This window comes from Nilaparvata lugens, chromosome 7, assembly GCF_014356525.2.
Source record: "Nilaparvata lugens isolate BPH chromosome 7, ASM1435652v1, whole genome shotgun sequence".
Lineage (NCBI taxonomy): Eukaryota > Metazoa > Arthropoda > Insecta > Hemiptera > Delphacidae > Nilaparvata > Nilaparvata lugens.
This window is the reverse complement of record NC_052510.1, coordinates 20,432,775-20,457,559: the sequence shown is the minus strand read 5'-3', so window position 1 is coordinate 20,457,559 and position 24,785 is coordinate 20,432,775. Positions and strand designations below refer to the sequence as shown.

General features: G+C 33.1%; 1 protein-coding gene across 1 annotated transcript in view; it reads left to right on the top strand.

Annotated features, from left to right (window-relative positions):
* The window catches only part of LOC111044533 (ecdysone-induced protein 74EF), a 257,567-nt gene that overhangs the window by 10,073 nt on the left and 222,709 nt on the right, over window positions 1-24,785 (top strand). The window contains exons 3-4 of the mRNA XM_039432316.1: window positions 6,803-6,935; window positions 9,699-9,797. Of these exons, the coding sequence (XP_039288250.1) occupies window positions 6,803-6,935; window positions 9,699-9,797 (232 nt within the window). The remainder of the gene's footprint in view (window positions 1-6,802; window positions 6,936-9,698; window positions 9,798-24,785) is intronic.

Sequence of the window (24,785 nt, the reverse complement as noted above, 5' to 3'; positions counted from 1 at the left end):
CGAGGGCTATGTTCTATGAGAATCACACACTTTATATGCGAGAAATTTGTGTTATTTTCCCGATTTTCACAGTCACGTATATTCAAAGGTGCATATCTTTAAAGAAGAAACACTTTAGATAAAAAATCTAAAAAGTAGTCGAGCTTGTAGAGAATTTTCTCCTCTTTTCCTCTTTCCACTCCCCTGAATCATACTTCTGATTCCAATACCGTTCAAAAGTTACAGCCAATTGAAAAAATTATGATTTTATTATCTCATTTTTCTTGCGATTTACTGTCATTCAAGAGTCTCTAAAACGATTACAATACATGATAGAAACTCACGATTGGTCTCAAATGAAAGAGAATTTCATGCTCTATAAGCTGAGTTGCCTTAAATCCATCTTGCATCACTGTTTATTATCGAAAAACTGTCGAAACTGTGAAAATGAGAAAAATATCGCAAATTTATTGATTTTTTAAAACAAACGTATCTTACTTCACAATTATATTTTTACAAAAATCATTTAATTCACATTAAAGAGGAGACTCTGTTTTTTAAATCAAGACTGACTACCATTTTTTATCATAGCCATTTTTTATATACTAAGCCATTTTTTTGTGTATGGAAATATGCGTCAAAATACAATGAAGAAGGAGTTATCCATTTTTTTGATCAAATTTACATGACTTTGAACCGCCTTGACGAGCTGATAAGAATGAGCTGTAGTACGAGGAGATCTGATCATTCTGCCATAAGCTATAAGTGTTTAAAGTTTTGATCCTTGATGTACCCTTATGCGTAACCAATAGGAAATACTGAAATTAAGTGTATCCACCGGGTGATTCTCATAGAACATAACCCTCGTAAGATGATTTCAGCCAAAATATTTTCTGTTAGGAAGACCTTGAAAAGGTATTATAATGAAAATTTGTATTTTGACTGTAGGACATAATTTTCATGATCAAAGTTGTAAAGGGTTGTAGGTTTTCATAATTTTGAAAAAACCCTTAAAAATAACCCTTTTCGAAAAGTCCGAGATTTTGGGGGGTTTTGGGGCTGAAGCCGCACTCTGGCGTGTTAGCAAATTCCATATTCGAATTCAGCGCCCCAAGAATACATATAGAACCGTCGAGAAAAAATCTTTCGAGGCTGTTTCCTGAAAAACGACCATTTGACTGGACTAATAATACTTCATTGTATAAATGAAACAGACAATTCTGTTACACGTTTTATACAAATTTTCCCATCATGGAGGGCTTCCCAGATAAGTAGTACAGTATTAAAACACAATTATACTTTTTTTTGTGGAAAAATGAGAGATTTTTTAGCAGGGCAATAAGGCTTAAAATACATTCAGGAAGGAATTTCCCATAATTTGAAAGAGTTTCACCTACGATACAGTTGATTATGAACAGTTTTGACAATCTGAATCGAATTAGCTATATAATTATAGTTTCAGAATATTAAAAAAATCAGAAGTAATGGGCCTCCTCAGTTTTTGGCCCTTGAGGGCTGATGAGTCATATTTATATTTTTATACAATTTGACAATTATTATTGCCCCTGAGTCTTATGAAAACGATAGGGGTACAAAAACAAAATAGGTAATAATTTTACATAAAAAATATACAATTATATAAAATATTAAATTTTAATTGAAAAAAAAATACTGTGATACCATAATGTGGATTGCAATGGAAATAAGAGAAAATATATAGACAAGAAAAATAGGGTATATAGAGAAAAATTGAAACTAAAAAGTCATGTGGATCATGCATGATACGTCCTTCTTCACTAGAAAACTGAAATAAATGACAGTAAACGAGTTAATCTCAATCCAGGAACCAATTTGCCACTGAAGACTTTCAGTGTGTGGACGAAGAAGTTAGTGTTGAGAGTTCAAGCTAAGAAAGTGGTGTTTCAAGGAATGCAAGGGAATTTCTTAGCAGGTGCGGCTAAAATCGTATGCTAGATAGAATATTGTCTACCTCTCAAGTTTTGTGAGCTAGAAATACCCCCTGAGAAATTTTTGACCATACGTTTAACAAGCAACACATTGAAATTTCAACAGTGAAAAACCCTCAAAATTTCAGTTTTCTGGATTTTTCAGTAGATTTGACTCTATTTTAGAAATTCTAGTACAGTATTTTTTGAAAATTATTTAATATGGGTTAAGATTATTCAATCAGATCTTATTCTTTTTGAATTTCATGGGTAAAACAAGAATACTAACGAAAATGAGTTTCTCTGTCAACAATAGATTATTTTACAAAAAATTTGGAGGGAATGTTTGTATCACAATTTTCGACTCTGCAGCATTGTTTGGACAAGTTAGAAGGTGAGCATATCAAAAGTCCTCATCTGTGATGGTTTAAACATTGATTATTTTATTTTTCTCTTACACGATTATATCTTGGAAGCAATATACTCTTCACCCACATGACCAGTCTAAAAAAATGAAGCTTGATAATATTATTTTATAAGTTTTGTGTTGATATCTTCAATATTTTTCGAGATATCCGCTCTTTAAAGTGTGAAATTAAAAAAAAAGCTTTCCATTCAATTTTTTGTACCTTCAGGACTTATAATTCTCCAACAATGCACCAAGATAAATGTATAGTAATTGTAGGGTAGTACCCTAAAGGATTAAATTCTCTTCAATTTGATGTATTACATCAATATTTTATTATTTAATTCAATTTTTGTAGAAACAGTATCGAGTGTGAAATCTTCAATACTGCAAAAACTTAGTTAACTCAATATACTCAATTTTTTAAAGAATTATGTATTGATGCAAAACTGATGTTTTCTAGTGTGCATGATTACTTGAAATATAGAGATTTATGACAATCAATATTTATGTTCAAAGGATCTCGAAAACTGCTCTAACGATTTTCACGAAATTTGGAATATAGTTGGTTTATGATATCAAAATTCGATTGCACTAGGTCTCATTCCTGGGAAAACTCGCTGAAGGACATGAAAAGGATAATTCATCCTTGGAAAAACAGATGATGATTTCGTCGTCTGTCGATAACAGAAGATGCGTGTGCCTGTGTGGGAGATCAGCTGTGTAATCAATTAGCTTACCGTATCTCGCGAGAAATCTAGAAATTTCAATTGACTCGTTCAAAATACAGTAATCTGATTTGTTGACATTTCATTTCATTTATTCATAGACAATAAATACAATGCAGGTAAAAACAACAGGTATTCGCCCAAAACTGCTTTAAACCTTAATTTGGAATACACGGTCTAGAGGTTATGTAAATAATAACTTAATTCACACACTATTTTGACATGAGATGGTATATATCATAATATTCAAAGTTAATCATTATTTTACAGTTCTAAGTGATTAGTGAGTGTATTTTGTTATTTAATTTGGTATGTAAACAATCTAAATTAGAACTTTTATGTTTTCAAATATTTGGACTAAAAATTTGACCTGAATTGAATTGTATGGAACATAACTCACTTTTTGGAATTTTTATAGTGAATAAATCAAAATTCGGGGAAGAAACAGTTTTGGGCTGTGCCTGTTAGTCCTTCCCCAATCATTTTATAGAATTGAGTTCTGTTTATCAATAAATAAATAACGAGCAAAGATCGGTTCCCCGATATTAGTTATTATGTCGCTATAACATACAATTTCCAAGATATATTATGAAAAAAAAAATGGGACCACCCCAGTCTCCTCAGCACAGGAGAAAGAAATGAGAAGGAGTGAAGAGTGAAGAACTTTTGAATTTTAATGTCTATCTCTCTACCATCCCCAACATGGGTGGTAAATAAAATTAATATTGTAATACAAATACAGTATATCTCTTTTGTATTGTTCATTGACTACTACAGAAAATAATGAGCACAATTATTATCAACTGCTGGTATAATGAGCTACTGAGTGATCTTGTTCTTATCAGTTAAATAACAACTTATAGAATTATAATCAATTGAATTAATATCAAATTATTATCTCAATATCAATACTTCTATCTTTATCGATTTGAAGAGAAAAATATTGTTAGCCATTGTGTAGAATAAGTTGAAAATTTAGAGCTTCTACTTGTACAACTTGGCACTACTACAAGTACTAGATGAGAGACAGTTTGGCCATTGCAACTTTGTTTCCCCGCCGCCATTAACATTCAAATACATTTTAATTTTATAATGGAGCTTTTATAAGATCATTAGTAAAATCGCTCGCCCCTACTTATTAAAGCATATTTTCGTGATTACTAACTTCGATATAATAATCTCTTTCAAGTTTCTTTCCATATTCCCAACATAGTTTTGGAACTATGGTAAATATTTTGTCATGGTAAATATTTGCGAGTGAAAATTAGAGGTAGGTAACGTAACCTGAAAGCTGAATCTCCAAAAAAAAATGTAGGTAGTAAACTTTTGATATATGTCATGATATTGTAATATATTTTTTCCATTGTGAAAAAATGATCAAGTTATCATATCTATTCGATGAAATTCTCCTGAAAATGGATTACATGATATTCAAATAGTTTGTTTTATTGAAATACAATAAGTCTGACGAGAATATTATAAAGCACACTATAGAATATGAACTGTGGAAGAGCCAATTGTTCTAGCAATAGTACTACTTGATGAATTCAATAAACATGTGAGCAATTGAAAAATAAAACCCAAAACCCATAACAATTATTATTAATATTTAGTCATATTTTGAATCTTAATCACTGCTCGTGGTATTTAACGCGAAACTCGTATTTAAACAGCTATTACCCAATTGAACATGTTATGGGAAGGTACTCAGGACTGAAGAGAATCAATCAGAGAAGTCTAGACGTCTTTAATCAGCACTTAATCACGGTTAAATATTTTATAAAATCATACATTCAATTGAGCCACAAAACATACGGTATCTTGAAATCAAATTATTAGAAGTTCGATCCAATGAATTGGATGAAGGAAATACAATTAAATTGAGATGTATCTTTGTGCATATTTATCTAGATAAGTGGTTCCTAATAAATGGTCCGCGAAAGTTCTGGAAATGGTCCGCGAGGAGCCCGAGGGAAAAAATTTATGTTTTAAGCTTTATTAGTGTTTTTAAAATTATCTCTGTTGGTATATATGAAATTATGATCAATTTCCCTCCAAAAATGGTATATCAAACTCATCCTGGGTTCATAATATTTTTCCAATCGTAAGTGATAAGTTCCCAATTTCCAATGCAAGAAGATAGGATTATAAAGTTTGTTTGGAATCTTAATGGCCGATTTGTACCACGTGATCGAGCTAGCCAATCAAAAGCCTGCTAGCTTGTGTAGTAGCTACTTGTGCAAGTTGGCGCTACTTGTGCAACAAGTGCATAGATACGTGCCCATAGTTCAATAGCTAGCCAATAGATGGTAGCGCTTTGCTTGAACAGTCGAGTTGGGCGGTCTTTTGAAACAACAACAAACTATAATAATTATGTCCTTTTTCTACTTTTCATCATAACTAAAGTGCAGTAGTTCTGATAATTTTGAGCTTCTATGTGTAGGAGAGGTAATCTAGTAATATTCCCCTACATGGTGGGGGAGTCGAATGGCACTATTTTAGGCACTAAAATAAATTCACAGAGAAAATTTTTCCCACTAATTTCAGAGTGAGACTTGAACAATGTGTGCAATATGATGATCGCCACCTTACTGGTGGTAATGATCACCACCAAAAGTAACAATTTTCCTCTATGAAACCAAAATTTCCATTTGTGCTGGAATCTTTTGTGTAATTTTTCGAATTACGATTTGCTGGAATATATGGCCTGAAAATATTTTACTTGACAAATAAAATAGTGCTGTTTGACTCTTTGACCACTTTGTATAAGCATAGAGAAAATATATCTATAGAATAGAAGTTTCGGATTATTAAAACAAGGGTTACTTTTAGTAATCCAAATAATAAAGACATTTTCTCAAGTAACATACTTCTCAAAGACATTTGATTCCCAAGAAGTGAACAGTGAATATTTTCATTATAATGGAATGTTTCCATATACTTTCCTTTCCCAGAAGTTTCCAGTGAATTTTTTGTGAAAATATATTACTGTATTTTCCAGGCTCAACCTAAATTTTCATACTATTCATAACACACCATACAGAAGTAGAAAACCTCTTGGTCAATCGTCTGTATTTATTTTATTATTCATTGTCCCTTTCCCCCACATGCCTGCTCGCAAATAAATATTCTAATAAATCGAACTCTGTTATTAGGGATTTTATAGTTCTGAAATTACAGTGAATGTTGACTTCTCTACTATTATCTACAGCTCCATCGATAAATAGCTCAAGTTTCAATGATCATGAAATCTTTATCAGTTGTAGGTTCCAAGTTGAAACTTGTGTTTGATGAAATAAAAACATCATAGGTATATATTGCATTTTCTACGTCAACAGTATTATTGACACAAATTAACTTGAAAAGCTTGAGTTAACTCAACCTATATTATTATTACTGATAGTAATTATTAAGATAGTGAACTGATAATGTAATGATGCCTTCGCCATGAGCATTGACACTCAAGTTCTGTGTCAAATAAATTGATTAAAACCTTGTGTAGGCTACACCACTGCGATTCGCATGACGGGCACGGCAACGTTTTCAATCCTTCACCCCTCCCACTCCCTTCACTGTCATGCGATTCGCAATGATGTGCGCAAGGCTTTAGTAGAATTTATTAATTGTGTTTCGCGTTTCTTGATAAATATTTTGTATTAGAATCTGTCTTAGCACTTTTCTAGTATTTTTTTGTAAATTTTCAATGAGAGTCGAGAGTGAATTGATTTTTTTGTGTTTTCCAGGAGGAGAATAACAACAACATAATAGGCACAGTTGGGAAAAACCAGGCTACAGTGGCCTTGCTCCAAGAACTGCAAAGGAATTCGGCGTCAGGTCGAAAGTTCACCATAGCAGCAGCTAATCCGTTGCTAGCTGGTAATGTTTCATGTTCTGTTTTCTGATAGCAGATCACCCCTTAGATGATCATTGCAACAAATCGGAGTTGTGTTGTTTGACTCTTATAATTTCCATTCATCTCTACAGTCTGGGTTCGTTCTTGCATGTTCGAAAATCTATCAAAATGTTGTGGGTTGGCCAATTGAAACTTTAGGAGGCATACTTTCACTTCCATTCCCTGTTCTTGTTAATGAGAAACTGAGAGATTAATCCATACATTCACTAGATCTAGAAATCAACAAATCTAATAATTTAATATTATATGTTATAATTACTATAGGCTTGTGCTAAGAAATTATACAAACCCTATTTCTAAATTGATTATTTCATTCATAATTTCAATTAATTTCTGGTTTTTCTTTTATAAAGAGGGTTAGCAAGTCAATATGTCAGTTAGGACGCTTGACTTCGCTTTATCATGCGATAGAATATTAAACTGTGGAATCTCTTAGATCATTGAATAAATAGCATAATATTTTCTGAAAACTCAATCTTCTTATCATCATTATATTATCACCAGGACCTCCACTACAATATTTCCAAGCTTATTGCTCTCCAATAATTTCCTTACCAGGAAACATTTATTATATAATTCATTACTTGGACAATGAGAAATAATACACACATATATGATTCCGTTTTTAATTGGAAAAATATACTTCACGAACTAATTCGTAAAGTATATGCTGGATCCTTGTTTATTAAGGATTATCATGACATCAATTTTGTTTTATATAAATCAAATAATATTTTATTCACTCGAAAAATACAAAATATACACAAAAATATGGAACAAGTTTACAAGTGAGGAGGCTACTACGGTATTCAGAAAAAGTACAAGGTAAATCGGACCTACTATCCACTTTCTAATATAGTATTTTCTACTAGAACATTGTAAATGTTTTCCAATTCCACTTTCCTGTGAAATCAGTTTAGAGTGAGAACTTAGTCCGACCACACAATCCTGTTATTGTATAATTCACTCTCATCAAATAGGCTATAAAATTCATTATCCGGCTTCATTAATTAATAAATATATTCCTCCATGATCAAGTCTCGATAAAATGAACTGTGAGATTCATACTTAAACATAATAATTCTATAATGTGGTAGTCATATTCATGAAATAAAACAATGAAACACAAACAAACGACAGCAGGAATCACTGCAGAATACATGAAACCGACCCCATTCTGTGTCCAACTTAACATAAAAAAGTAACAACTCATGGTTAAGTAGCTAATACCTCTATGTCACTCATTTAAATCGATTGAATAAGCATAAGTACCGTATGTAATAATCATATCATCATTGTTAGTAAAAATGTATGATGAAATCAGACCAGACAAAATGTAATTGATTCATTCAATCACTTATTGTTAGCAATGATCAATCTATTATTGAACTATAAAACTACTAAAATGCAATCCGCTTAATCCTCATCACCAGATCATCAATTCATAAGTCGACGCACATGCACTAAAAATGCATCACATGCTGCATTAACAGTTCAACAGATTATCAGCTTAACAGCTTGAGCTTCAAAATTTCAAAGCAACGCACTAACAATTTCTGCTTCAATTCTCAATGTAGGCTATACGTTGACAAATTCAATTTATGATAAGCATGCCAAAGTGTAATCATGCTTTCATGATAATTATCAATTTTCAGATTGATATTATTTTGTGTAATCTCCCATTGATAATGAAGTAAAATCTTTATCAAGTACACATATTATGCGGATAATATCATATTACTGTATCTGGGCTTATCTTCAAATGAAACGATAATAACCTTGTCTACTCGACCTCATGCCCACCTCTTCCAGCATGATAGATGAGTTTTGTGATAAAGTGATAAAAGGAGAGTACTGGAAGAGCTACAAGCGAATTCAAATAATAAATACAGGACACTTAAACATTTCTCAATCTACTTGAACTTTAATTTCTCAATACTTGAATCATTACAATCTATTCAAATTTGGATGTTTAGATGTACAGATATGGGTTATAAAATTACCTACTTCATTGATCGAAAATTAAACAATATACAGGTCAAATGTTGAAATGTCACACCTGTATAACATATACAGATAACACAATAATTATGGCCCACATTAGAAATAACAAACTTATTAAATAATCAATATGATTTTCCATGAGATTTACACAACCTATTGACAACTTAAGAAAATACCGCATGATTTTTTTTTCAAATTATTACATTATTACATTTACATTTATTACATTCCTTAATCACAACTTCAAATTAATGATTGGGAGAGAATCAACAGGATAAACCCAAAACTGTTCCTCTCCCTAATTTTGATAAAAATAGTCCAAATGAGGTTATGAAAACACTTTTATAAAGATCACAAATATTTACAGTCCAAATATAGGCTACATTACACTAAAAATTTTGTATCTCGGGTTTTTTTAATTGATTAAAAATTGATGGTATAATTAATAGTTCAATCAATGGAAATAATAAAACTTCTGTTCTCCAATGAAAAAACAAATAATTATCAATCAAATCAATTGAAAATAATTCTATATAGTACCCTTTTGTTTTTAAAACTTTTTTATTAACAAATCAAGTACGAAGCCCTTTTGAAATACGTTATTATCAATAAAATATACAATTATTAGAATAAATCACATGTTTAAAATGTGTACATTTAGAGCATTGTCTGGGAAGTTGTAAGAATTAATAAAGCGATGTTGATTTTGTTTGTGACCCCAGAAAAGCTAGCCGCTCCGTCCGGTTCGCCCAGCTGCGATACTTCTTCGCCATTCCCCGTGCCCATCTGCCAGATCAAGACTGATCCTGACTCCAGACAAGGTGAGCATTCTCAATCATTCATAGAATAGATCAATAGAATTTATAAATATTGATATGTTAAATATATAATGTACTAGCCGTCAGGCTCGCTTCGCTCGCCATATCCGTCTAGCCAGGGGGCTCCGCCCCCCTGGACCCCCGACTGGATCGTTATAGAATGAGATCAGTAGGCTCGCTCCGCTCGCCTGCATTTTTCATTTGAGCATTTTTATCATATGTTAGGATGATCCAGTCGGGGGTCCAGACTAAACGTCTGGCTAAACGGATATGGCGAGCGAAGCGAGCCTGACGGCTAGTAATATAATATTCCCAGGATTGAAGTAGCAGTGCCCAATCAATTTTTCCGCGATAAATGCATTTAAATCTTCAACTTGGTGCCAACCTAACAAAGTCAACTCAACTTAATGCCAACCTGACAAAATTATTAATTTAGTTGCCAGTTAACAACTGTTTCGAAGAGGTACTCTATCTAGATTATAGTTCTATAGTAACATATGATATGGAAATTTCAATTATAATTAAGAGATAGGGAGAAGAAGAATATACATGCTAAAAGACGAACTTTAAACCCTTAAAAACAACCCTTAGAGTTAAAATATTGCCAAAAGATTTCTTAGTGCGCCTCTAAAGGGCCAACTGAACATACCTACCAAATTTGAACGTTTTTGGTCCGGTAGATTTTTAGTTATGCGAGTGAGTGACTGAGTGAGTGAGTGAGTCAGTCAGTCTGTGAGTGAGTGCCATTTCGCTTTTATAGATAAGTATTGACATGATAGAATAGATCAATAGAATAGATTTGTCTCATCCATCAACCGTTGTTAAGTAATACTTTATTGATGTTGCTTTCCATGACGAAACAATATATAATACCTTTGTTGTGGTTCAGACACTGTGTTACTTTTAAATATTTAAAAAAAACACTTACTTTTCTTGGAGTATTGAGGAATATCATCGAAGGATGAAGCTCCTCCTCAGGAGTGGAAAGCATTCCTTAATACTCCAAGAAAAAGAAGTGTTTTTTCAAATATTTACAAGTAACACAGTGTCTGAACTACAACAAAGTTAATACTTTATCCAGAGGATACTATCAAGATCAATTTTCAGTTTCAACTTACCAACCGTTATAACTATTGTTGTGGGTAATAATCGATAATATAGATTAATCGTTGAACGAAAATCTAAATTAATATGCTAAGACATACTTGAAGAGTTCAGGTACTACAAACATTGACTTTATTCAGAATTTCCTTTATATATTATTTTCACAATAATTAATGAACATGAATCTAGATTGAAAACTTACCTTCATTAACAGTTGTAAAGTTACTCGTCCTTCAAGATCAACTTTAAAAGTTTTAACTTATCAACAGGGCAACGATTATCAATATAGGCTAACCATTAAATGGAAATCTAAATCAATATGCTATCAAATACCTTGAAGACTTCGGGTAGGTACTACAGTACAAATATTTACAATAACCTACTCCGAATTTCCTTCTAGCTAGCTATTCTCCTTGTTGCTAATATTTGCAGTCGCAGAGGTCTTCAGGATAGTTGTAGTTTCATATTAATTTGATTTTCAGTTTACTAATTATAATATAGACGCACTTATTGGCGTCCAACTGGAAAATCATATTCACTTTTACCTTCATTTGTCGATTATAGACAATACCGTATGTCTACTTCACAAACATTACCAAGGTGATGAAAATTCAGATTTACAATCTCAGCAGTATCGTAAGTACCGTACTCACACTTTGTAGAGCTGCCTTATTACAAATCAATGAAAACAATATAAAACTTGTTGTAGCCTACCCTTTGATTAAAATATTTTAAAAACTTTAGTACATTTTGTTTATTTTGGACCAACATTTTTTAAAAATTGTACACGTGAAATTCTAACCTTATCTTGAACTTTGTCATCTATAAATTTGGAAGAAAAATAGCACAGCAAGGACTTCCTTATTATTTTATCTTTCAATGTTATTACATTACTGTTAGGTATTTGCATTGTAAATAAATAAATATAGACTAGTTTCGACCTACTTTGGCCATTTTCAAGTTAAAATGTTTAACCTTTATTACCTTTACCTACATTTTGTAAAACACTACTGTAATGTTTCAACAAATTGACCAAACCGCATCAGCACTTTAAACCATTCCCAAAATCCACATACGTGAAACACCCATTGCCCAATAGTGAATTATTAAGATCAAGCACTTGATAATGAATTTTAAAAACGCATGTACGAAGCTCAGAAAGACAAGAAATTAAAAGAAAACACAATAGGTATTTGAGAAACTGCAAAATTAAGGATAACAGTAGCAAATATTACTATTCTAGAGTAAGATTGACTTCAAACTGTCAGCATTGGATGAATATGAAGGTTTGATGCTATTTATAAACAGTTTAGAGTGCATATCAATGTATCAATATTTGATATCTCGAATCTATTTACGAGAACACGAGTCTCTCTATCCATTGGATTTTGGATGACGTGATCGAGAACAACAGCCGAAATAAAACACCATACGTTGTGATAAACGAAATAATATCAAATTTGAAAGCAATTGCGTTCTATTCCATATCTGAATTAACATTGATATTATTTTCATAAAATATGATTGATGATAATTCATGATTTTATTAAAGTGATCATGGATAATTAATAACTGACAAAAAATATCCTCAGAGCAAATAAGTGAAATAGATAATATCAATTTTTAAAAATAGTACTTCTCAAAACTTCTTAATCACAAATATGATAAGATTATGATGATGTTCATTGAATACTAAATAGGCCTACTGAAAATACTAAGTTCAGAATACTGGAAAATAATGCAAACAGTGGAAAATTAATCCATTGGTAAGTTACGTTACTGAAGCCTCTTGAGGATATTGTTGAATAATCAATCACTCAAATCACCAGACCTTACACAATACAACTCAACTTATCTCATCATTACACAGTTTTTATATTATTTTCAAATATTAATTGATGATCACACTACTAATGACCTATGAAAAATCACTTTTCCAAAATATTCCATTAATAATAATAAATAATAATTGTAGGATATAGTCCCAATATGTTTCTATATATCATTCAATATTTCCAAATTCATAATTTGGAAAATTCTACAGAGTGCGGAAGCATAATTTCCATTTCCAAATCTCAATGAAAAAGTTACTTATTATTAGGCCTATTCCGAAGGTAGGCTCATTGTATTTATTAGAAAGTTTTCATTCAATTTTCACAATTTTGGTAGGTATTTCAAGTTTTTTTCCATAGTATGGATTAAATAGTTATTTCACGCAAATGTCGCTTCTCACGTCCAAATAAATAAATATCCCCTGAAAATTGTATCTAGAGATGCTTACAGATCGAATTATTACTGAAACATTATAAGTACCCATATAATGGCTTGACTTAGCGGAATGTTGGTGATGAAAATTGGAATGTATCTACACTTTTTGGTGGGATCCAAACACTACCCCCGTTGTGTTCCAAGTCAGGCTCGTAAGACTGGTGATCGAGTATGTCCCATTAGATTTTCTGAAGAAGCCGTTTGGTTGCACCAGCACTGTGAGGCCGAATTGTGGATCACAACATTTCTAGTTTTAGAAATTGGAGTAACAATAGATCCAAATCAACAAAATGGTATTTCGATCAAAGCTTAGATTATAAAATAATTAATGATTGACATCAAAAAACTAAAAATCATTCAAATGTCTACACAGTAGGCCTATGCTGTATTTATATAGCAAAAGTCAAGATAGTGGTCTCTTGCATTTTCCCTGTGACTCCTAACAATTCAAACTACATAGCTGATTCATCCACTAGACTAGAGACTAGAAGACGAGTTATAATATTCCAATAGAACAGAAAATAATTCGTATTATTTTCAGGAATGCTATTCGGATCTATCCGAGAGAAACAATGCTAGCCAAGAGTTTATTTTTTCTATGGATCTAAACGAATCCATTACTAAAAAATATTGGTAAATTTTTACATAGAAAATAATACTTGATTATTTCCTTAGAAAATACCTTTCCTTTTCCTTTGATCACAGCCTTCTGCTGAGAACTCTCGATAATTGTGTGATTGTTGTATGTCAAATCTGTGTTGATGGAAACAAGACTACGAAAACAAAAGAGAATTGCTATCAAAGCTCGTCGAATATTATTGAAGAAGGAATGTGTGTGATGGGTGACCTCCTTGAGTCCTCCAATTCCAAATACAAAATCTTGAATACTTCGAGATCGCGGGCCCTGCGCATGTGAGAGGATGGAGCATCAAATAAACAATCGTTGGAAATTACTGAGATATTGCAATTATTCAAATACTAATGAATTAATAATTATTATTAAACGAAAATCCGAATTAAATTCACCCCGAAGACTTCTGCGACTGCAAATATTGACAACAGGGGAAATAGTTAGATGGGAATTCGATGAGCGCTACTTTTCAAAAATTATTTGTCAGCCCGGGAATCGAACCCAGTACCTCCTAATTGCCGGTCAGGAATGCTTATCCTAACACCAAACTGAAAATCTCTTCAAAGTTATAATGTGTTTTGAAAATAATAAGGTACGGTAGCCTACAAAACTAATTTATTGTCATGCTGCAATGAGTTCACTTACATCATAACCAAGGATAATTTATAACAGTTACAACTTACAATATTATGTGTATAAATTTCAACTTACACATGAAAAGATATTCCACTTTTTTTCCTAAAAATTTCAGTGCAATTATCTGCTGCGCAGGAGATTACCATTTTCATAAAAAATAATTACATAAATAAATAAATCATAATCTGCTATGGAAAACAAGCTATGTTTAACAACAATGTCTATACGATGCGTGACGTCAAGGTGGGCGAATTTGGCAGTAGATGTTGGCTTCATCGACTTTATGTATGAATATACAATTGGCCGTGTCTATTCTATAACTGGTCTAAGACAAATACTTAACATGAGGAAAGGCTTTTACAAAGGAAAACACTTTACAAAAAACCACAGCTGTTTTTTCACACAGCTGTTTTTATACGAAGCCATAGAGGCCAGCCAGTCTACAGATGGAAATTACTGAGATATTGCAATAATTATTCAAATGCTAATTAATTATTAATTATTATTAAACAAAAATCTATTAATTATAATGCTGTAAATTCATCCCGAAGACTTCTTCTACTGAAAATATAGACAAAAACAGGAAAATATAAGCGACGATAGAGAAGAATCTACGATATCAGTGATTGTTTCAAGAAAATTATTCTCCCCAAGGCCTTCGAATGGAAATGAAAAAAATGGACTGAGAGGGTAATGTAGTGAGGGTAAGAGGACTTTTCTCGCCTCACTTAAGGTTATGCGAGCGGCTAAAAAAGTTATCTCTAGTAATATTTTTCAAAGTTTCTCAATTCGGATACTATCAAGTTATCAAAATGAAAAAATCTCAGGAATTTTTTTATCTGATTTTCAATATACAGAGTGTTTACGAACTCTCTACCAATACTGTAGGGCATTGTTCCTGGGTAACAAACATATCTAAATGTCATATTTTGTAAGATTGGACAATATTAACGGAGATATGGCAGCCTTAGTGATAGGTGACCACTGAAAGTTTGTTACAGTGCAATTCAAGGCATGCTGATAGAGTCGCCTCAATTATGCAAAAAACTCTATTTGCATTTCATGTTAATGGTAAGCGATTTTAGGTAATTTCAAACAATAAAATAACGTTACATAACCCTCTAAAGGTGAGTCACCAACCATTAAAGCTGCCATATCTCAGTTAATATTGGTCGAATCTTACAAAATCTGGTAACAATCGATAGGCAATTAAATTTACTAAAAAAGTTACTGTTGTAAAGTTTTTGTAAAATCAACGGTTTCTGAGTTATTAGAAACAAAATTTTGAATGACCGCCATTTTGTTTTATGGATTTAAAAAATCATCATAATATTTTTCCAACTTTGTCCAGTTGTTATAAATGATCGTGCAATGTTTAAATTTCGTATGTTCAACCATTATTTGGAAAAATAAATAATAAGTGCAAAGACAAAATGGCCGCTGTGTGAGTAACTGAAGATTTCCGGACAGTTTAAATATGATATTTAGATGTGTTTTTCACCCAGGAACAATGCCCTAGAGTGTTGGTAGGCAGTTCGTAAACACTCTGTATATATTGTATTTAGTAAATATGACGTACAGTTTTAAGCCCAGTCAACGAAGTGTTATAGAGGGAAAAGTTTGGAAGACAATTTTTGACCCCGCAGTTCTGTTTAGGGTAGTGAGGAGGTGAACATATCAAAAGTCCCCACCACTACCCTCTGTGCTAAGGGGGTGGGGGTGGTTCAAAGGTACTATTTTTTGGTTTCTCGCATATAACTCGAAAACTATGCATTTTACAGACATGACTATTCTAGAAGAAATTGAAGCTTACATAATTTCCTATAATATTTATCTCACAACTTTTCCTATATCTCTTTCACGTTTCGAGATATCCGCTCTAAAAGATGTGACATTTTTGAAAAACACATTTCCCTCAATTTGCTAGTTTTGCTGTTATTACTTTTTGAATATCGATAGGAAAAATCCATGCTGATCATGAGCTTATAGAGCATCAAATTCTCTTCAATTTGATGCATAATTTCACAAGTTTACGCACATCCCCACGACTGTTGCAGCAGCTTCAGTGTTGAGTGTGAGATCTTCAGTTATGCAAAAATAGACCAATTGACAAAGGAATTTGGAGAGAATGTTTTGAAACCAATTTTTTGGCTTTGCAGCTTTGTTGAGTCCAGTTAGGGGGTGAACATATCAAAAGTCCCCATCCCTATCCCTTGTGCTAAAGGGATGAGGGTGGTTTAAAAATTGCATTTTTCAATGTTTTGCTTACACGCTCATATCTTGAGAAAAATGCGTTCAACCGACATGACTAACTATTCAGAAATGAAGCTTGATAAATTTTCTACAATATTTGTTCTGTGGTGATTTGTGATATCTCCAACAGTTTTCGAGATATACGCTCTTAAAAGTGTAGAATTGTTGAACAGATTTCAATCCTAATTTTTGATGTTTCAGGCCTACAACTCTCCAACAATGTATCATAAAAATGAATGCTCACCGTAGATTTGTAGAGCTTTGTTTTCTGTTTAATTTGATGTATTATTCCACTACGTAATGTTTAAATTTTTCTTAATAGAGATATAGAAAAAATGTAAGATCAATATTATAGGAAATTATATAAGCTTCAATTTCTTATAGAATAGTCATGTCTGTAAAATGCATAGTTTTCGAGTTATATGCGAGAAACCAAAAAATGGTACCTTTGAACCACCCCCACCCCCTTAGCACAGAGGGTAGTGGTGGGGACTTTTGATATGTTTACCTCCTCACTACCCTTAACAGAACTGCGGGGTCAAAAATTGTCTTCCAAACTTTTCCCTCTATACCCTTTTTGAGCATTCATTGCCTGGACTATTTCTGTTACCCTACCGAATTTGCAATGATCTGTTTAAAAAATTTAAACTTTAGGCGGTAATACTGTATCAATTTTGATAACTTGTGAAATACTTAAGTTTGTTATGGTTTCTATTAACTTCCATATTTTATCAAAAGTATTTCTATGAAGTTATGGAATCAACGTCCATATTTTTATAAGTATTTCAACAAATGTATAGAATTTATTCCAAAGTAACGAAAGGGTCCAGCCAAAATACTTATTTACGACTACTACCAGTTAATTCTAATTCACCACTAAATGAAAAATGATGAATCCTTGCTTTATTTTCAGTCCATGCTTATGAATGAATGTCAATAGGGGTACTTGCTATTGAGTTGACCAATTTTGAATACACATTAGATTTTTGGGAGAAAATTTGAGTACTTTGAAAAAAAATCAACACAAATACGTTAACATGAACTTTACCACTGAAATACAAACCCGAGAGATCTCTCATTATAACATTGATCTCTCTTCATACATGTAACCAATGTAGATAGAAAATATTTATTCTATCTACCTTGATTGTAATTATCGCACTCGCCTTGCACTTCGTAATATTATTTTCCGATAAGATGTCTTCTTTGCATAAATTTGTCGTCAATTTGTCTATTGTGAATATATTTTCGCTATTAGCAGACCGCATAATACTGTTGAATAATTTAATAGTTTTAGTTTAGAAAAATATTGTAGCTTTACAACTTGAATTCCAACTATTTACATCAATTCAACACATTTTGCTGGGATAGCCTACCTGGGCTATGTAGTAAAAGAATTAATTGTATAGACTTTCAATAACATGGGAATTCATCACTAGTTGGTAACAGTATTATTGAGAAACCTACAATATGTGTCAGTTGTTCTCGTACAAGAGACCTCATTATTTGAAAACTTCGTGATGTAGGTATTCCTTGCAAATTTCTCCTATTCATTCCTAAATCGAATTGGTTCGCGCATCAATTGAAGAAATTGAAAAATGATTCCTCAATATTGATTGTCGATTTATCGGCGGCCTTTGAACTCCCTAATGCGACACTTGAGAAGGAAGTGCAATCAATAAGGCTTGTTGACAGGCTTATGAATAAATGATCAGTTGACAGCGCCTTTTAAAGGATGTCCTACAAGGATGTTCGTGTGCCCTTGAAGGTATAAACAGGCCAACGCACCCTTTTCTATCCTCAAATTGATCAATCTCTCACTTTTCAACTGTTCTCATTTGTTATTCAGCCCTTCTGGAAAATAAGCCATATTTTCAATGAGAATTGGAGCGATCGCTTGGTATTACCGACCATTCATAAGCGATTCAGCTCTTGTTTACCAAAGTTCAAGTTCAAAAATCTTTCCATTCAAGCTCCATCGATCGGTGGCTAATTTTGTACTAGAAGACTTTGGCGATAACACAGATTCACATAGATTTGTAATAAATTACATGTGTATCTCCTAATTAATCATATTTTACCAATACTAAATGAGATTAAGATATACAATAACAGCTAATTACTTGTTCGATTAAATAATAATTATTCATTATTTGAATTTTGTCAAATTTCAAATAATTGTTTGGTGAAACTGGTTATTTTTCAACCATCTGAAAAAATCTCAAGTTACAACCTAGTTTCTAGTTAGATAATTGAAATGTAGTATTAAACGGAGTATTAAAGAGTTGGTACTTTAGAGAATTGTAGTGCTGAAGAATAAAGAATGATAGAGGGCATACTGAAAAGTTGAAAATATGAGTACCAAAGCTAATTAGTACATAATGAGTACATAATTAGTTAATTAAACTCTATTTGATCGGACTTCTTAAAGTATAGGCTATTATTGACATCAGTCATGAAAAAGTGTAAAGTGTAAGTTTATAAAACTGAGGAATTATGAAGCTGTGATTCTTTTCGATTCTCAATCCAACGAATGATGATCACAATGTAGCATTGTTAGTTACATTTATTTTATTCATTCATACTATAAGTACATTATCAAAATGATCACAATGTAAGAGATTCAATAATGTTTAGGAGTGAAGATGTCCAAATGAATACTGACCAAAATTATCATTTTCCCTTGATAATATCCATCACTTTCTCAATGATTTGTTAGTTAACCTAATTCACCTATTTAAGAATTCCGATGTACTGAGTATTAAAGAGTAGGTATGGATAATAAATTGGAGTGCTGAAGAATAAAGAATATTAGAGGGCATACTGAAGAGTTGAATATGAGTACCAAAGCTGGAGAATCACGAATAAGAAGACGGTGCTGGAGACTTGAATTCTGCTGTGTAGAAGAATTTTGTCAACATACTTCTAATGCAAGCAATAATTATCTTGATAACTAACTATCTCAGGACTTGAACAAGCTCACCTTATCTCATGTCGTAATTTTATCAATTTTTTTTTCACTTACAGGTAAGGAACAAACTTGAAAATTCAATATTCCTATTAATACGACACGTGAGTACTTTTTTATGTTTGGTTTACGATAGATTATAACTGCAATGATATTAAAATCAGAAACTATTTCATTATCTTTCTATGATTGGTTTTGGGTAAATATTGACAGATATTGTGATGAAAAACACATTAATTTATTCTATGCGAAGAATACATTTTAATTTTGAGTTCCATAACATAATAATAATCTTCATCTGTATTCAGAGAAGTAGTATAAACTATTTTCTTTGAGTGTAAAACACAACTTACATTCAATAATTGTAAAAGTTTGTAGAGTGAAATTGATGTTGTGGAAATTTTCCATAGTTGAAGAGACTTGAAATGTTGTCAAAAATTCTACTTTATTTTTATAAAAAATATTATTTCGTGTGTTCTCACACATCACCAGCATACACAAAAGCATGCTCCTGTAAAATATTTTTTTTTTTTAAATAAAGTGGATTTTTTAACAACATTTCAAGTCTCTTAAATAATTGTGGTGCAGAACATGCAATACTCTAAAGAAATGTAAAAAATAACTCTGTGTTGAAGCTAAGATGAATTTGTGGTAGTTGTCCATAAACGTCTTAAAATTCTCACAACTACTAATTTACTGAAAAATTAAAAAAAAAAACTAGTCTTGGTTGCAACACTTTAGGCCTTATCTATGAGTTTACTGAAGATTAATATTATGGTGTAACAGTTGAACTGATTACATTTATTACATTTACATTTATTACATTCCTTAATCACAACATCAAATTAATGATTGGGAGAGAATCAACAGGATAAACCCAAAACTGTTCCTCTACCTAATTTTGATAAAAATAGTCCAAATGAGGTTATGAAAACACTTTTATAAAGATCACAAAAATTTACAGTCCACATAATAACCGTAACCGTAATTTGTCTATTTTAATTACCGTACCTGATTCTCTAATGAATAAGATATTGTTTGCAATTTCAAATAGTTCTATGAAAATCTGAATAAAAATGAGAATTAATTTACATACAGGTAAGAACTACTGCAATTACAGTTTCTTCATAAATTCTTTTGGTTATATTCATATAAGTGTACCTGTACACGAGGGTAGCCTACTTATTTACCCTCACACATGATTAAGCAATATTTTTTTAGTATACCTAGCTTTTTCTGAAAACTTTTGTTCACCGTTGTATGACACCAAATCTAATTCTGTCAACTGCCTACCCTTTTTCAACAATTACTTCATGTGCGAACGTCATACTTGAAATTGAAAGCTTCATACTACAGCCTTGGTTTTGGACACTCCAAATATCACTTATTTACCAAGTGAACCATGACATTTGCAAATTTCCATTGTGAGATTCCGATCTTGTCTAGCCTTGTTTACTGGTGATCCAGAGCATCATACCGCAACTCTTCAACTGCAACTGCCAAAATTTCTTATCAGTATGCAATTGGTCTACTCAGAACTGGTGCGTACTAATTTGAATGCAGCTTCTTTGAATAGCATCCCAAATTTCTTATCAGTAGGCTATGCACTTCATCTTTTGGAAACTGGTACGCAGTTATTTTTAATGCAACCATTGTAAGTTAGAAAATGCAGTTAGTGGGTTGAATGAAATATTCATTGCGGAATGTTTTTCTTTCATTTTTTTGGGCCTACAAGTGAATAGATAACTTGAGGTGCAGGGCCAGGGACAATAAGTCAAGTTGTAAATGAGAGCTCTATTCAGGCCGAAATAATTTGAGACGTACCAGTAATTTCAATAATTTTTTGTCCTATTTAAGTATTGTAATACTGACCTGCAATATGCACACCTTTGACCTTTACGCACAATTCTATATTCTCACGTAACAACTTTTCGATTACTTTTCTGAATACAGTGTTGAGCTAGCTCAAAATCTTGAACAAAATAAAAGTCACCTTCTTCATTATGAACAACACAAACATTGTCGAGTACTAGAACTGAACAACTAATGATAATTTGAACAGGAATTAACATAGTAATATTGTTTGCTTATTTTAATTTGGTTGATTACTCAATTGATTGTCCATTTTTTCAAGATTAACACACTCTTTTCCGAACCGACACTAATTGAACATAATAGTTCGCCACAAATCCTTCGAACTATAATTCTCATGCTCATGTACTAGACACTACTAAACTGACTGAAAAGATGAGCTTGTTAAGAATACATTGAATAATTAAATATACAAGCAACTATGAAAATCATTTGTCTATTTTAAAATGTACAAATCATGATAAATCTGTTAGAAGAACAGGGTCAGTAGAGAAGAACATTAGACATAGTAACTTTAATTTAATAATAATCTAAAATAATGCATAATGCAACTTCCAGAAAAGTACCACAGGCTTAAACCCAAAACGGTTCCCATTTCAATTTATACGACAGCCCAAATGTAGCTGCGTTATGTGTCACTTTCACATTGTTTAATCACACACTACAATTCACAATCCATGGTTCAGGGCAAATAACTTCCTTCTCAATAGTGGAAAGACACAGGAAATGATCTTAGGTTTGAGACAAGTGGATGAGAGGAATGTGAAGAGTGTGAAGATTCTTGGTTACACCTCGACCAAACACTAACATGGGGCCCTCATATTCATTAAGCTGAACCGAGTTTTGTATCTCCTACGAAGATTGAAGGAATGTGTTCCTTTGCTTTCTTTCAAAATACTTTTTCGTATGGTCTCTCTCTATGGGGGTGTTCTCCTTATACTCATAAAATCCTACTGCTTCAAGAGAATAACTATAAGAACTATTTCCAATGCTGACTACTTGGAGCACTGCAAGCCATTGTTCATCAATCAAGGGATAATGACTGTTTATAGCTTGTTTGTTCTCATGTTGGCCGTAAATGTAAAGAAAAATATGAACTTGTTTATATGTAGGGAAAATATTCACCACCATTATACAAGAAAAAGGCAACACATTGATGTGCCCTATACCAGACTTGATAGAGTTCAGAAAAGTTCAAAGTTAGTTTCTTTAAAAGTATTCAACAAGCTACCCATCGATGTGAGAGCCATGACAATAAATGCCTTCAAAATAGATTAAAAATGCTTCTAACGTAAAATCCTAGCTGAGTATTTTAATATGGATGAAGGGATATTTAACAATTATTTCTGAATATATGTTTATATTTCCTATTGACATTATACTCTTGAAAGTTATATTTTTACTATAGTGCATAGAATTTAATGAATTGACGTGATTATTTGTTTAGATCTTAATTTAATTTATGGCTGACGTTTCCAATTGTATATTCTGTACCTATACTTGAAGGAATAAACTTTATTATTATTATTATTACTATTATTATTATCATTATTATCATTATTATTATTATTATTATATTGTTTGAGGTTTTGCTTGACCACCATTTCCCTGGGCTCCGACCCCCAAGGAAGAGTGACAAGCGATTTTTCCAGAGTGAGTGCTCCACATGTCCATGTGGTAAACAATCATACTGGGTCCGTTACCATTAAATCGTTTGCTCTGAGTAGACGTAATGATCCAAGAATGACAGCCTTCTGCATCTGACCTGCAAGCACAGCAGCAGGTCTCTCACAGGCTGGAATCGTTCCAAGGTTGGCCAAAAATGAAGGTCTCATGCCTCCCAGTACACCTACAATCAACACCACCATTCTCACAGAGTAGCCTGGGTTTAGCCTGCGCAGCTCCATTAGTAGGTCATGATATTTCGTCTGTTTTTCCTCCTCTTTGGTGACAATGTTACCCTCAGCTGGTGCTGAAAACTCAATGACATACATTGTCTTCGAAGTGATGTCAAGGAGGACAACATCAGGCTTTGTGGCTCTTAAAAGCCTGGTGGTAGAGAATGAGTAATTCCAATAAATTCGGCACCTCTCATTCCCCACAACAGATTCAATCTCCCCTGGGGCATAAGGCAGCACTGGTGTTTTGTCGATACCATATGAGTGTCTAAGATGGTAATAGAGAACTCGCAGAGCAGCATTATGTCGATGGATGTAGCCTGCAGTTGCATGCACAGAACAAGAAGACAGGATGTGCATGATCGTCTCTGGTGCTCTATGACACACCCTGCAACTGATATCAGGAACATCCATGTGCATTACTCTGCTGCGGTATGACAATGTGTTGATGACACCATCTTGACATGCCAGTATGAAACCCTCAGTCTCAGATTTCAGGGCTGCTGACTTCAGAAAAGCAAAAGTCAGTGGCTTGGACAAGCCTTGCTCCTCAACATGCCTGTAGAAAACACCATGCAAGGACTTGTCCTTATGTTGCTGCAACAGGAGTCTGGACTCAGCAGTCTTTATTCTAGCCCTGAGCTGATTAGGCTCATGCTCCTCCTCCCGATCAGTGCGAAAATCGAGACCAAGGGTATCTGCCGCATGCTGTGCTGCCTTATATAGGAAGGCCCCAACCCCTGCAACTTCATGGTCATGAACCAGCTGCATAAGGGGATCAGAGCATCTTTGTATGCTGCAGGCAAACTGTAAGGCCACCCTGTTGTGCAGATTCTCCAAACCAAGTAGACCTCTGCCCCCTTCATGCCTTGGCAGGTATATTCGGGCAACAGAAGAGCGGGGATGTAAACTTCTCTCCATGTGCATCCTTTTTCGGGTTCCCTGTCCAGGTCCTGGAGCTCATTCCGATTCCACTTAACCACTCCAAAAGAGTAGGTGAGAACCGGCACAGCAAGCATGTTGGTGGCTTCAACTTTATTCTTACCAGATAACTCAGATGACCAGAGCCTCCTGAGTCTCCTCTTATACTCACTGCAGAGAGCCATCTTTATTTTAACAGCATCCTGAGCTTGATTCTGATCAAATCCCAGATATGGTATGACTCTCCAGCTCTCAGGGCTCTTATTATGCTTCCATCAATAAGCTCCATTTCCTGCACCAGGCCCTGTAACCTTCCTTTCAGGAGATGTGTTACTGCACACTTGTCCAACCCGAAAGACATGCCAATATCATTTGAATATCGCTGCACCACACCTACAGCCAACTTGAGGTCAGATTTGCTAGCTGCATAAATCTTCAAG